This window comes from Nicotiana tomentosiformis, chromosome 8, assembly GCF_000390325.3.
Source record: "Nicotiana tomentosiformis chromosome 8, ASM39032v3, whole genome shotgun sequence".
Taxonomy (NCBI): Eukaryota; Viridiplantae; Streptophyta; class Magnoliopsida; order Solanales; family Solanaceae; genus Nicotiana; species Nicotiana tomentosiformis.
Genome location: NC_090819.1, coordinates 126,688,623 through 126,702,402, shown reverse-complemented (window position 1 = coordinate 126,702,402; position 13,780 = coordinate 126,688,623). Strand labels below are relative to the sequence as shown.

The window sequence follows — 13,780 nt, the reverse complement described above, 5'->3', positions numbered from 1 at the left end:
AAGGTATAGTCTTGGGACACCTAGTGTCAAGTAAGGGCATTGAGGTGGACCGTGCCAAGATTGATGTAATAGAGAAGCTGCCACCGCCCACTTCCGTCAAGGCAATAAGAAGTTTCTTTGGTCACGCCGGTTTTTACAGGCGGTTTATAAAAGATTTTTTCAAGATTGCTAACCCTTTGTGTATATTGCTTGAAAACAATCACCCTTTTGTGTTTTTTGATGACTTTAGGGTAGCTTTAGAATGATTGAAGGAGAGGCTAGTGTCTGCACCTGACTGGAGCAACCATTTGAGCTTATATGTGATGCAAGTGACCATGCCGTGGGAGCAGTACTTGGACAGAGAAAAGATAAAATCATGCATCCAATCTACTATGCAAGTAGAATACTGAATGGCACTCAACTGAATTACACAGTGACAGAAAAAGAGATGTTAGCAGTGGTGTTCGCATTTGACAATTTTCGGTCCTACTTGATAGGCTCAAAGGTAATTGTTTATACTGACCATGCTGCTCTCAGGTACCTAATTAATAAAAAGGAAGCAAAGTCGCGCCTGATTAGATGGGTCCTACTGTTGTAAAAGTTCGACTTGGAAATCCGTGACCAAAAAGGAATGGAGAACCAAGTTGCCGATCACTTGTCCAGGCTTGAAAGAGCTAAAACGAAGGTGGAGGTGGAAGAGATCATTGAGACTTTCTCGGATAAACAATTGTTAGCCACGAGCCTTGACAAAGTGCCATGGTATGCAGACATTGCAAACTACCTGGCAAGCGGTATTGTTCCCTATGAATTGTCTTCTGTACAGAAGAAAAAGTTCTTTTGTGATTCTCGCATGTATTTCTAGGATGAACCATATTTGTTTCAGATTTGTATTGATAACATGATCCGGAGATGTATTCCCGAGATAGACCAAGCTTCTATTTTGAAGGCATGTCGTGCTTTGCCGTATGGAGGTCATTTTGGAGGAGTAAGGACAACTGCTAAAGTGTTGGAATCGGGCTTCTATTGGCCGACGTTATTTAAAGATGCACAATTTTGGGTAAAGAACTGTGATGAGTGTCAAAGGACGAGGAATATCTCTCGTCGACATGAGATGCTCATGAACCCAATTCAAGAAGTAGAAGTATTTAATGTATGGGGAATCGACTTTATGGAACCATTTGTCATCTCATACAATAACAAGTATATACTCGTAGCAGTGGACTATGTCTCGAAATGGGTAGAAATTGAATCTGAGGATGGAACGAACAGGTTTAGAGTCAATGGGCAAAGGTTAAAACATTACCTCGGCATGGAGGACAAAAAAGTTGTATCGGTGATTCATTTGAAGGAGACTCAAATATTGAGTGAACCTTAAGTTCGATTGCCTGCGTCGTACCGCGATGTTAAATCAGGCGCTCATTGGGAGGCAACTCAATTCGTAGTTTATTTTAGCTTAACTATAAATTTACGATTGTTTTATGCACTAACAAGTTTTTAGCTAAATCTTGGTGTCTTAACAGGTAATTGAGCATGATGGAAAGTCATGGCGCTTGGAGTCGTTCACAAAATGAAATAAAAATTACATGCGTACACTCTAAACAATGCTGCATACCTCGCATTACCCAGTTTAATGTACAACGCACCTGGAAGCCAACCTCGTGCCGCAAACATTTCACCTCACGGCACAGCTTGCATCGCCTACTGTCCAACGTGCTTTCCAGCTCGCGTCGCCAGGTAAATACCTAGAATTTAACCTCGCGTCGTAAGGGATACAGCGAGAAAAAAAACAGGCGTCGCGTCGCAAATGATACAGCTCACTAAGCAGTACCTCGCATTAGCCTCGCGTCATACTGGTTACAGCGAGATAGAGCTCGCATTTGCCTCGCGTCGCACGGGTTATCGCGATGTAAGTTTTCTTTTTCTTTTTTTAATACCATGCATCAGACCTTTCCCAACAAGACCATCACCTCGCAATGGACCTCACGTCGCATGGGTTGTAGCGAGGTCCACCTCGCGGCTGCCCTCGTATCGCAAATGATACAGCTCGCTAAACAGCTCGCGCCGCCATATTCTCAACATGTGTTAAAGATCGCCTCGCATAGTCCTTTTCTCATTGAAATCCTCGCCAACCATGTTTATAGCTCGCTATTGGTTTCGCCTGGCCATCTCCCATTTTCGCTGTAAAAACTCAATTGGCCAGCCCCCATGCACACTTCAGAGATCGCCATGGACCTCACATCACCTACTGTCCATTGTTGTAAACCTATTGTCCATTGCTCGCTTAGAAGCTTGCCCAGCCTAAGCACAACGAACCACTCCCTTTCTCACTAAACAACGTGCGTCGCCAGATCTTAAGCATGCTATAGAGCTCGCCCAACGAGGGATTAAGCGAGGTCAATCTTGCGGCAAAGGTTGCATCGCCAGCTATTTAGTTTGTTATTAGCTTCGCGTCGTCCAGTCCGTTCCACGCTAAACAGATAGCCTCGCATGGTGTTATGCTCGCTGGGAGATCGCATCGCCAGGTTAGTGTTGCTTTTAATTTGTTTTGTTTTGTTTAAAACTTCTTTCTGTTAGTTATAACATACTTAAATACACACATACCATACTTAACACTACACTGCCCGTTTTTCCCCTTCCCCTCACACATTAATTTCATTGAAGACCTTCGCTCATTATCTCTTTCACTCACTTAAGACATCAATTGAAGAACACTTTAATCCTCTTAAGCATCTAAGGTATTTTCCTAACTCTTTTATCTATCAAAAATTTGAATTGAGTTAAAGAAATGCAATTCCACCATTTTTGGGTATATCTTCAAAGCAACAATGTGTGTGCTCGTCCTAATCACATAAACCCCATAGGATTGGTATTTCTGTTCTGTACAAGGGTGATAATATGAAAATCCCCAAGCCGATTTGGGAAGGGTGAGACAATCCCTCATGTCTACAACCAATTTGAAAATACTAGTGCATGCTAAGTGTTTGTCGAAATGCCTCAAAGGCATTTTTGGCCCAAATGGAGTTCTACTCTCTGGGATTGTAATGAATAATGCTATATTGAATTGCAACACTCCAAATTGCAAGTTTAGGTGGGCTAAATAGTAGCTACATGCATCGCAATTATAGTAAACACCAATTTTCCATTGCTTTATTCGCATGCTAAAATAAAGAGGTGAAATCTGAGTAGCCTCAAAATGGTTGAACATCATGAGTGAACTCTTAAGTGTGGGGTCGCAAGACCATATTTTGAATTGGTTCATATGCTTCATCACTGAGGAACGTTCACTTATGTAGGTACGAGTATGCCTCCTAAAAAAGACGATGGTAAAGGCAAGAGCCAGAGCAGTCCGACGAGGATGATAATGATGATGATGCTGAGGGAGAAAAGGATGAGGACTGGACATGTGCATATAGAGCCTTCGACGATGAGGGCGAGGACGATGTCTGATCAGGGAGTTTTTTTCCAACCACCTTACATGTTTTTGTGTTTATGAATTTATATACACATTGAGGACAATGCATGATCTAAGTGTGGGGTGGAAGTTATTCCCTGTCATTTGTAAATATTAGACAACTTAATTAGTTCATGTGTTTAATGTTTATTTTATTTTCGTATTTCCCCTTATTCAATAATAAAAAATAAAATAAATAAATAAATAAAAATAAAAATAAAAATGAAATGATTGGACTTTTCCCGACGATGATCTCTTAGGCAGTATTCTTGAGGGACTTAAGTCTAACAATAAATAAATAAATAAATAAATAAAACATATATATATATAGGTCTTTTTATTATTGTAGATAGTAATAATCCCTCGTGATTTTTCTTTGTGCATCGGTTCTTTTCCACGGGATGTAGTTGAACCGAGTAGTAGTTTTTGTTTTGTCTTTAGATTAGAATAGAATTTAGGGAATATAAGAAAGGAAAAAATGTGAAATGCTAGGTGCCTTTGACTAGTTTGATAGTAGCATATTTAGGCTCTAGCATGTGTAGTACCGTCCCTATGGTTTGAAAATGTTTATTATGCCTTGTTGAGTAATAACATATTTATTAACGCCTATATCTCATTTTCTTGGCTTGTGTCACTTTGTGTTTGATGCTTAATATTTGTGGCTCTGTGAATACTTGCAATTGTTTGAGAATAGGAATGGAACCGTCCTTGGTGAATCATGTGCCATGTGTGGTGAGAAATTGTATAGTCCATGCCATTGCATTAGAGTCTAGAACTTGCTCGGCATGTGAGTTGAAGCGAAATTTTAGGTTTTGCTTGGTTTGAAAAAATAATTTTATGCTTTCTTTGATCTTTTTGAACTTAATGCCTACCACAAATAAAATTTATCCCTAGGCAACCCTTTTGAGCCTATAGACTTTTATTTGGCAACCACACTACAAGCCTATGCCCATTTATTCTTAATTAATATTATTTTGATTATTGTACCTCGTAAAGCACTTTAATTATGAAGTGGGCGCTAGAAGAAGTAAGGACTAAGTGTGGGGTGGCTTTCGAGTGGAACCAATGAAAGAAAGAAGGGTGCACATATTTTGTAAAATAATACACACTAGCGGAAACTAAAAAAACAAATTGTTCTTGCTAGTGGGTGTGAATTAAAGTAGTGCTTAAAGAAAGAAGGAATACTTTGGGGATGATATTGTTTGTGAAAATGCAGTTGGGTTGAAGAAAAATGCGCTTAAAGTTAATTATGTGATATGTTAAAGTATTTAAGACGGTTAGTCACTATTCCTAAATTTATCCTACCCATCCTTAAGCTAACATTACAACCATAAAAAGTCCTAATTGATTTTAGATCGAGCAAGCCTACATTAGTAAATATTTACATAATGGGCAAGCCTATGGTATTTTGTGCATGCATGTGACTTCTTAGTGAGAGTGAGAAATTTCTTTGATATATGAGAATCCTTAAAATATATTTGAGCATTTGATTCGAATGTGTGGATTCAACTTGCTCTTTTATTCTTGTTGTAAGGGCACATGATTTTGCAAGGTATAGGTGACGTTATTAGATTTCTCTATGATGTTAAGTGTTCAAGCCATGAATGCATTGTGATATTGAGTCGGTTTGTGAGGTTGGGATTGTTAGAAACATGTTGTCCTTTTGTTGAATAAAGATTTGAAGTATGGCATAAAGTAAAGGGAAATATGTGTCGAAGACATATGCTAAAGTTTAATTGTTGCTATCAACTATAGTCATAGGTATGGTGTGCTTCGGATGTGCTAAAAGAAAATAAAAGTGCTCTAGGAATTGGTGGTTGACTCGAGTACAAGCAACGTTTAAGTGTGGGGTGGTGATGTGATGCCAAAATGCTATACTTTTAGCACATTACCCGCACTATATTTTGTTGGTATAATGAGTTATTGTGCGATATTTGAGCTAAATTGTGTTGTTTAATGTGTAGGAACATCAGAAGGATTCATCAAATAAAAATTGCACAAAAAGAGGACAAAGATACAAGAAAAGAGCACAAAAGTATCAAGTATCCAAACCGTGCTACACACCAAGCTTTGCAAGGTCTATAGCCAGGTCGACCGCTATAGACCAGGCTTCGCAAGGTCTATAGCCAGGTCGACCGCACTATAGACTAGGCTTCGCGAGGTCTATATCCAGATCGACCGCGCTATAGACCAGGCTTCGCAAGGTCTATAGCCAGATCGACCGCGCTATAGACCAGGCTTCGCAAGGTCTATAGCACGGTAATTAAAAGTCGTGGGTTAAATGACCCAAACCCGAATTTGGACCGGGAGATTGATATAAATACTCCCCAAACGAGTTATTCTAGGGTTAAAAACATGATTTTGGAGAAGAAATAGGCTGCAAAGCATTGTGGAGCAAGAATCAAACGAGTTTTCCCTTTCTTTATCTCTTTACTTTGTAGTTTCATGTCTTTAAATATTATGTTGATTGTTTTTCTATTTATGAGTAGCTAAACTCTTTAATCTAAGATTTGATGGAACCTATTGGAGGACGATTTTCTACTGCGTTTAATATAGATTTGCCTTTGATTTTTCTCTACTTGTTCAACTATATTTTCATTGTTGTTAATTAAAGAGCTTTCAATGAACTATGCCTATTTAGTGTGTATATTGCTTGAGAGAGAGTGCACATTTAGGTAGTTGTTGAACAACACCACTCCTACATAGTTGAGAGATCGATACGGAGGATTTAAAGGCGGGATTAGAGATAACGAAGTTTTGGTGCGATCGTTGTGAGCGGTAAATTAGTGCCAGCTAGCGTAGTTCGAGAGAATACATCTAGTAAATTGTAGTAGTTACTCGAGAGAGAGATACGACACTTAAAGTACTCACGATCGGTAGAAAATATTTAGGCGAATTTATAGAAAACGTAGCGGGAAAGATTCCAACAATGGGGAAATCATAACCTTAGACTTTTACAAATCTTGTCTACAATATTTGCCTTGTTAGTTATAAATTACTGCATTTTTAATTACTTTGATCTTAGTTAGTAAACTCTCAAATTGTTTTATAATATTTCTTAAGGTTGATTACTTGAATTCGTGCAAAACTATTAGTTGTAATTAACACGTTATTTCCCTGTGGGATTCGACTCCGGACTTGTAAACCGGATTATATTTGCAATGACCGCTTAGTCCTTTTTATAAGGCATAGTTGAGCGTGATCAAAGATCCTCGTCAATATTAATAAAATCGAGCACTACATTATGTCAACAATATCGTCGACAATCATTTTACATCGGTTCCGTCATCACTCAATAAAAACATAACTTATCGAGATCTCATTATTTTCAGGTACCTGAGCCTCTCTCATGAGGTCTTATAAAGTGTTATATCATGGTGCTCTTATAAAGCACTAGCCTCCTTATTATGACTATCTTGATCATTTGCTCCTCTCCTTCTTCAAGGAGTTTTATCTTTGGAACCGATTCTTCTATTATGTTGCCTGCGTGCTATAAACTCTGTCCCTCATGGACTTTATTCTATTTGGAGTATTAGCAGTTGAAATATAACATTTAGCTTTGGGTCAGCAAATACACCTAGCAAAATAAATAAATTATCACTTGAATTTCAAGTACACATTTTCTTGTACGAGGATCTAGGTGTACTCATAATAATTCATTCCAAGTATTACTTTTTCAGCTGCCCATTTTCTCCCCTTATTGTTGGGATCACCAATACATATCCCTAACCTTATTTGGGAACCCTGATCGTAGGTTAGAAACTCGTATTTTAATCATAGTATTGCACTCTAATTATTGCATTTTACGTGTGTTTGAGCTTAAATGATAGTGAATTATACCTATTACATATTTAATGCCTTGTAGGAAATGATTCTAAGTTATTTAGGTAATTTGGAGCGAAATCGAACAAGTTGGAGCTTTGAAGTCTGAGTAGAAGCCCAAGAAATTAGGCGGGGGATCACGTTCGGGGTCGAGGACCAAGTCTGGATATCAAAAAGCGAACTCATGAATTCACTCTGAGAAAAATCCACTACCGCGCGGCGCGACAGTGCAAAAGTGGTCTGACAAGAAGAATCTGAGCTCTCTGGATTTCCTCACTAGCGCGCCGCATGGCGCGGCTATGCAAATTTGTCAGACTGATCTCCAAGTTCGGCTAGGAAAGTATAGTTTTGTCTAAGCTTGTTTCTACACTGTATAAATACACCAAAAACACAATTTTGAAGGGACTTTTGACCTAGGAAAGATTGGAGAACCAACAAAGGTAAGAAGACTCAAGAATTCATCAACAATACAACCTGCAATTGGTGCAATACAGGAGTTTGTATCGAAATAAGTAGCTTTGATGTTTTCTTTGTTCCTAAACTTATTTGAGATGTATTACTCCATTGTTATGGAGTAATTTCCATTAAGGTGTTGAAAGATACCATGTTTTGATAATTTGATCAGGGATTCGATTCTTGATAATTGTTAGAATTACTTGATGGAGTTTTAATTTGTAGTGTGGAGTTATTTCTTATTTTGCTTAATCGAAAGAGGAGCCTTATATTGAATTTCTTTATATCTTATACTCTAGTTTAAATTCGCGATTCAAATAGGTAATCAAAATAGTCTTTTGAATTGTTAATCGAACTAGAAAATAGGGAAATATTCATGATAAGTCACCCTTTAGATCATAAGCATCATTTTGTTGTTGCAATTGTTTACCGTGCTTCAATTGGATTAATTACTGAAATTAACGTTTAATCGAAAGAGAAATATTAACTTCAAGTGTAACCTGATTATCTATTGAATTCGTGAGAAATAACAGTATTATAGAATGAATTAACTCAAGAATTGGATCCTGAGTCAATTATCTTGCACGTATCTAGTCAACTACCCTTATTTCTCTCATTGATATTTCTTCGTTGCTCAACTGTTGTCTTTTGTGATCAATTGTCACTTGCTTAATTTTTAGTAGTTAATCATAGTAATAGTTATCAAATCAAGTATTAATTTTCTTGGATAGTCATCAAACCATCCCTTATTTCTTGGATTGATGAATAGTGCGGTTGCAGACCCTCTGATGAAGAAGACTCCTGAAGATATTGTCACTCTTCTGAATGAACTATCTTAAGACGCAGAACAATGGTCCACTGATCAATGGGACCGAAAAAGATCAACAGGGGTGCACCAAGTAGAATCCTCAGTAGCAATGCAGGCCCAAATTGCAGCTATGGCTAAGGACATCAAGCAACTGACACTAACTCGGGTGCAAAATCAACCACATGTGGGATGTGACATATGTGGATTGGGACACCCGACACATGAGTGTCAAGCTATAACTAAGGAAGTCAACGTTGTGGGAAACTTCAACAGAGGCAACTACCAAGGAGGTAGTAATTTCAATTCTATGGGACAGAGACATCCAAGGTTCTCATGGAGTTCTTCAAGTGGTAGTTTGAACTCATGGCAACAGCAAAATCCCAGAGCACCAGTGCAAGGACCTCCTGGTTTCCAAACTCAACAAAGGCAACCATACCAACCTCCACAGCCCAACAACTCAAGTTTAGAAGATCTAATGAATACATTTGTAAATAAATCCAACGAGAAACTTGAGACTCAAAGGACTGCTATCAGGGAGCAAGGCACAGCCATCCGGAATCTGAAAAGACAAATGGGGCAGCTTGCAACATTATTGTTAGAAAGGGCACTGAGGACTTTATTGGCACACACTGAAAAGAATCCAAAAGAGACAACCAAATTTGTATCTCTCAGGAATGGGAAAACATTAGCAGAGCTAAAGGCAAAACCAAGGGATGAGAAGGAGATCAATTCAAACAAGATAGATGAAGAACAGAAAATCGGTGAGTCTTTACCCAAGGAGAATGTAAGCAGCAAGGATGTTGATAAGCATAGGGTGAACAATACAGTTGAGGAAAGCAAGCACATGCCATTATTACCATTTCCTCAAAAGATGAAGCAGAGAAATTAGACAAATGCTTTGGGAAATTCTTGGAGATGCTAAAACAGTTGTATGTGAATATCCCGTTCACAGAGGTGCTCACACAGATGCCAGCCTATGCAAAATTCCTAAAGAAAATCCTCTCAAGCAAAAGGAAGCTAGAGGAAACAAAAGTGGTCAAACTCAATACCCACTGCAGTGCCATTCTACAGAACAAATTTCCCAAGAAGTGTGGGGATCCTCGCAGTTTCACTATACCTTACTCGTTGGGTAGCGAAAATTTTGACAAAGGCTTGTGCAATTCAGGTGCATCCATTAACTTGATGCCATTATCGGTGTTCAAGAAATTGGAAGGAGATCTAGGAGTGATCAAATATGTGCCAGTATCCTTGCAACTGGATGTTCAAACCACGATCATACCGGAGGGCATAATTGAGGACATCCTGGTAAGGGTAGACAAATTTTTTTTTCTAGTAGACTTCATCGTGGTAAATGTGGAAGAGAATAAGGAAGTGCCTCTAATCTTGGGGAGACCATTCCTTTGCACTGGCTGGGCTATTCTTGATATATATGAGAGGAAACTCATTTTACGAGTGAGAAACAAAAAAGTGAGTGTTTCAAATGAAGAGAATGATGAAATACCCATGTGATGAGGCATCTGCCTATGTTTGTCTCAAGCTAGATGTGGTGGGAGAATTAGTTGAACAACACAAACTGGCTAAGCTGGTAAGTGACTCACTGGAGCGATGCATTAGTCAATCGAGCACAACACAGGACGAAGATCCTAAGATCAAGAAGGAAGTTGAGGCGCTGAAAATGAGAACCAGGTGGTAGATGAAGATGAATTCAAGAAAGAAAAGAGCAAGTCGAAGCTGGAATTGAAAGTACTCCCGACACAATTGAAATATGTTTTTTTGGAGACTAACAATTTTCCTGTGATTGTTGCTGCTGATTTGACAGGTGAACAGGAACACATTCTTGTGGAGTTACTACGGAAGCAAAAAAAGGCAATAGATTAGAGTATAGTCGATATTCAGGGGATCAACCCTACAATCTACATGCACAAGATCTTGTTAGAAGAAGGGAGTAAACCAGTAGTGCAACCCCAGTGCAAATTGAATAAAAATCTTGATAAGGTGGTTCAAAAAGAGATACTCAAATTGTTGGATGTAGGCATAATATTTTCCATCTCTGACAGTCAATGGATCAGCCCTGTACAGGTTGTGCCGAAAAAATGGGGTATGACCGTGGTAAAAAATGAGGACAACGAGCTAATTCCTACCAGAACAGTTACTGGGTGGAGGATGTGCATTGACTACCGGAGATTAAATGATGCGACAAGGAAGGATCACTTTCCTTTTCCTTTTATTGATGAGATGTTGGAGAAGGTGGCGGGGTGTGGATGTCACTGCTTCTTAGATGGATATTCAGGGCACAATCAGATACCCATTGCTCCTGAGGATGTTGAGAAAACCACCTTTACATTCCCATCCGGAATCTTTGCATACCGGAGAATGCCTTTCAGACTATGCAATGCACCAACTACTTTCCATAGATGCATGATGTCAATATTTTCATATTTAAATAGGAAGTGTCTAGAGGTGTTCATGGATGACTTTACGCTATTTGGAGATGATTTTGAAGATTGCTTGAGGAACTTCGAACCTATTCTGAAATGATGTGAGGACACTCACCTAGTACTCAACCGGGAAAAGTGTCACTTCATAGTTAAGGAGGGGATCATCCTGGGCCATAAAGTCACAACTGAAGGTATTAAAGTTGACAGAGCTAAAGTAGATGTAATATCCAAGCTCCTTCCACCGACCTCAGTGAAGAGCATCAGAAGTTTTTTGGGGCATGCCGGTTTCTATAGAAGGTTCATTAAGAATTTTTCCAGCATTACCAAGCCTTTGACTGTATTACTTGCCAAGGATGTAAAATTTTTATTTGATGTGTAGTGTCTTAGAGCATTCGAACTGATTAAGGAGAAGCTAGTAAGTGCCCCCATAATGGTGACTCCTAAATAGAGTGAGTCTTTTGAGATAATAAGCGATGCCAGTGATATGGCAGTAGGAGCAGTGTTGGGGCAGAGGAGAGATAAACTGTTCTGACCCAATAACTATGCAAGTCGGACCTTAAATGATGTTCAAGTGAACTATGCTACCACAATTAAGGAGTTCTTTGTAGTAGTTTTTGCTTTCGACAAGTTCAGATCCTATTTGGTGGGAAGCAAGGTAATAGTGCACACTGATCACTCAACAATAAAATATTTGTTGAGTAAGAGAGAGTCCAAACTGCGTCTCATGCGGTGGGTACTGTTGCTCCAAGAGTTTGACTTAGAGATCAAAGATAGGAAGGGCACAGAAAATCAAGTCGCATATCATCTGTCTCGACTTGAGAGACCTCCGGTTGAAACAGTTGAAATAAGAGAAGAGTTCCCTGATGAGAAGATTTTCTCCATTGCTGCAGTCTCGAAAGGCCGCCTTGGTACGCTGATGTAGCCAACTTTTTGGCTAGTGGATGGTTGCATCGTGACCTTTCTCGTGATTAAAGAAGGAAGCTTCAAAGTGAGGTAAAAAGTTATTTCTGGAATAACCCTTTCTTGTTTAAACTGTGTGCAGATGGTGTGATTCGAAGATGTGTGCCTGAGGGAGAGATGGAAAGCATTCTATCTCATTGCCATGATGGAGCAGCTAGAGGATACTATGGTGGAAACCGCACTGCAGCAAAGGTTATGGAAGCCGATTTCTATTGGCCTACTTTGTACAAAGACACACGGGCGTATGTACCTGCATGTGATAAGTGTCAAAGGGCATGTAACATTAGCAAGAGGGATGAGATGCCACTAAACTCCATTTTAGTATGTGAAATTTTTGACGTTTGGGGCATTGACTTCATGGGTCTGTTCCTATCATCTTATTCATATGAGTATATCCTAGTAGTCAATGACTGCGTCTTTAAATAGGTCAAAGCAATCCCTACTAGGACCAATGATGCTTGGGTGGTGTGTGAGTTCCTACGGAAGAAAATCTTTACCCACTTTGGGATACCTCGAGTGATTATCAGTGACAATGGGTCGCACTTTGTGAACAAACAGTTCACAACATTGTTATCTAAGTATGAGGTCACACACAAAATAAGAACCCCCTACCATGCCCAAACTAGTGGGCAAGTTGAAGTGGCTAACCGTGAATTTAAACGAATTCTTGAAAAGACGGTTAGTGCTTCTCGTAAGGATTGGTCTGCAAAGTTGGATGAAGCTCTATGGGCGTATAGAACTGCGTTCAAAACAACCATTTGGACTTCACCATTCAAATTAGTATATGGAAAATTGTGTCATCTACCTGTTGAGATAGAACATAAAGCTTATTGGTCAATTAAGATACTTAATCTTGATCTTAGTCTTGCAGGTAAACACAGGTTGGCGCAGATGAACGAATTAGAGGAGTTTAGACTGGACGCGTATGAAAATGCGCGACTCTTTAGGAAAAGACAAAGAGGTGGCATGATCATCTGATTAAGCCAAAATAGTTTCATGAAGGGGACAAAGTCTTGCTATATAATAGTAGACTTAGGTTGTTCCCTGGAAAATTCAAATCAAGATGGACAAGTCTGTATGTGGTGAAACACGTCTCACTATATCGCGCCATCGAAATACAGGATGATTAAGGGAATGAAAGTTTTAAGGTGAATGGGCATAGGTTGAAACAATACCTTGTTGGAGGATTTGACAAGCAATCCTCCAGCACCGTGATCAAATGAGCCTAAGTGAATGAGTCAAGCTGACGACTATAACTCAGAATTACTTCTAACCCTCTTTATTGCTTTTGTATACTAGTTAGATAATGGTGATTTAGGATTATTAGAGTTTAGGAGTTTTGGTACTTGTTTTAACAGGTATGATCATGACTCGAACATAAAATAAATACAAAATAGAGTCGGGGTGTGACCTGTAGGCTAAAAAAATGAAAATAAATTGGGACTTTGAGAAAATTGGCCTACCGCGCCGCATGGTGTGCCACACTTGTTCAAACGGGAAAAATCTGTCAGAGATAACTCTCTGGAAAACCCCACTACCACGCCGCATGGGGCGCCACAACGACACGGTAGTGTAAAAATTTCGGCATTTATAATTTAAAAATAAAATAAAATCTGATTTTGAATAAAAACGGGACAGACTACTACTACCCCCCCCCCCCATATCTCTCATTCTCTCTCAAACTTCTCCTCTCTAACTCACCCCCAAATCCCCCATTCTTCTTTTCTTCTTCAAAGTTCTTAACCTCGAATTCTCCCACTTCCATCACTCATTAAGGTAAGTTCTTCATGTCCTTCTTTTAGTATTTAATTGTAGAGTAACTAACTTTAGTTTAAGTTCTCTAACCCTAGGTATTTTATTTTGGTACTA

At 39.1% G+C, this 13,780-nt stretch overlaps 1 protein-coding gene across 1 annotated transcript; it reads left to right on the top strand.

Moving 5' to 3' along the window:
* The first annotated feature begins 355 nt into the window (after positions 1 to 355).
* On the top strand, positions 356 to 3,426 carry LOC138898115 (uncharacterized). The gene is made up of 4 exons (XM_070184152.1): positions 356 to 484; positions 581 to 763; positions 863 to 1,248; positions 3,309 to 3,426. Exons 1-4 carry the CDS (start codon positions 356 to 358, stop codon positions 3,424 to 3,426), a joined length of 816 nt encoding a protein of 271 aa, XP_070040253.1.
* The last annotated feature ends 10,354 nt before the right edge of the window (positions 3,427 to 13,780 follow it).

Coding starts and splice junctions, on each gene's coding strand:
- LOC138898115 (XM_070184152.1), top strand. CDS start 356: ATGCATCCAATCTACTATGCAAGTAGAATACTGAATGGCACTCAACTG. Junction 485..580: donor CCTACTTGATAGGCTCAAAG/GTAATTGTTTAT, acceptor CTGTTGTAAAAG/TTCGACTTGGAAATCCGTGA. Junction 1,249..3,308: donor TCTGAGGATGGAACGAACAG/GTTTAGAGTCAA, acceptor ACGATGGTAAAG/GCAAGAGCCAGAGCAGTCCG.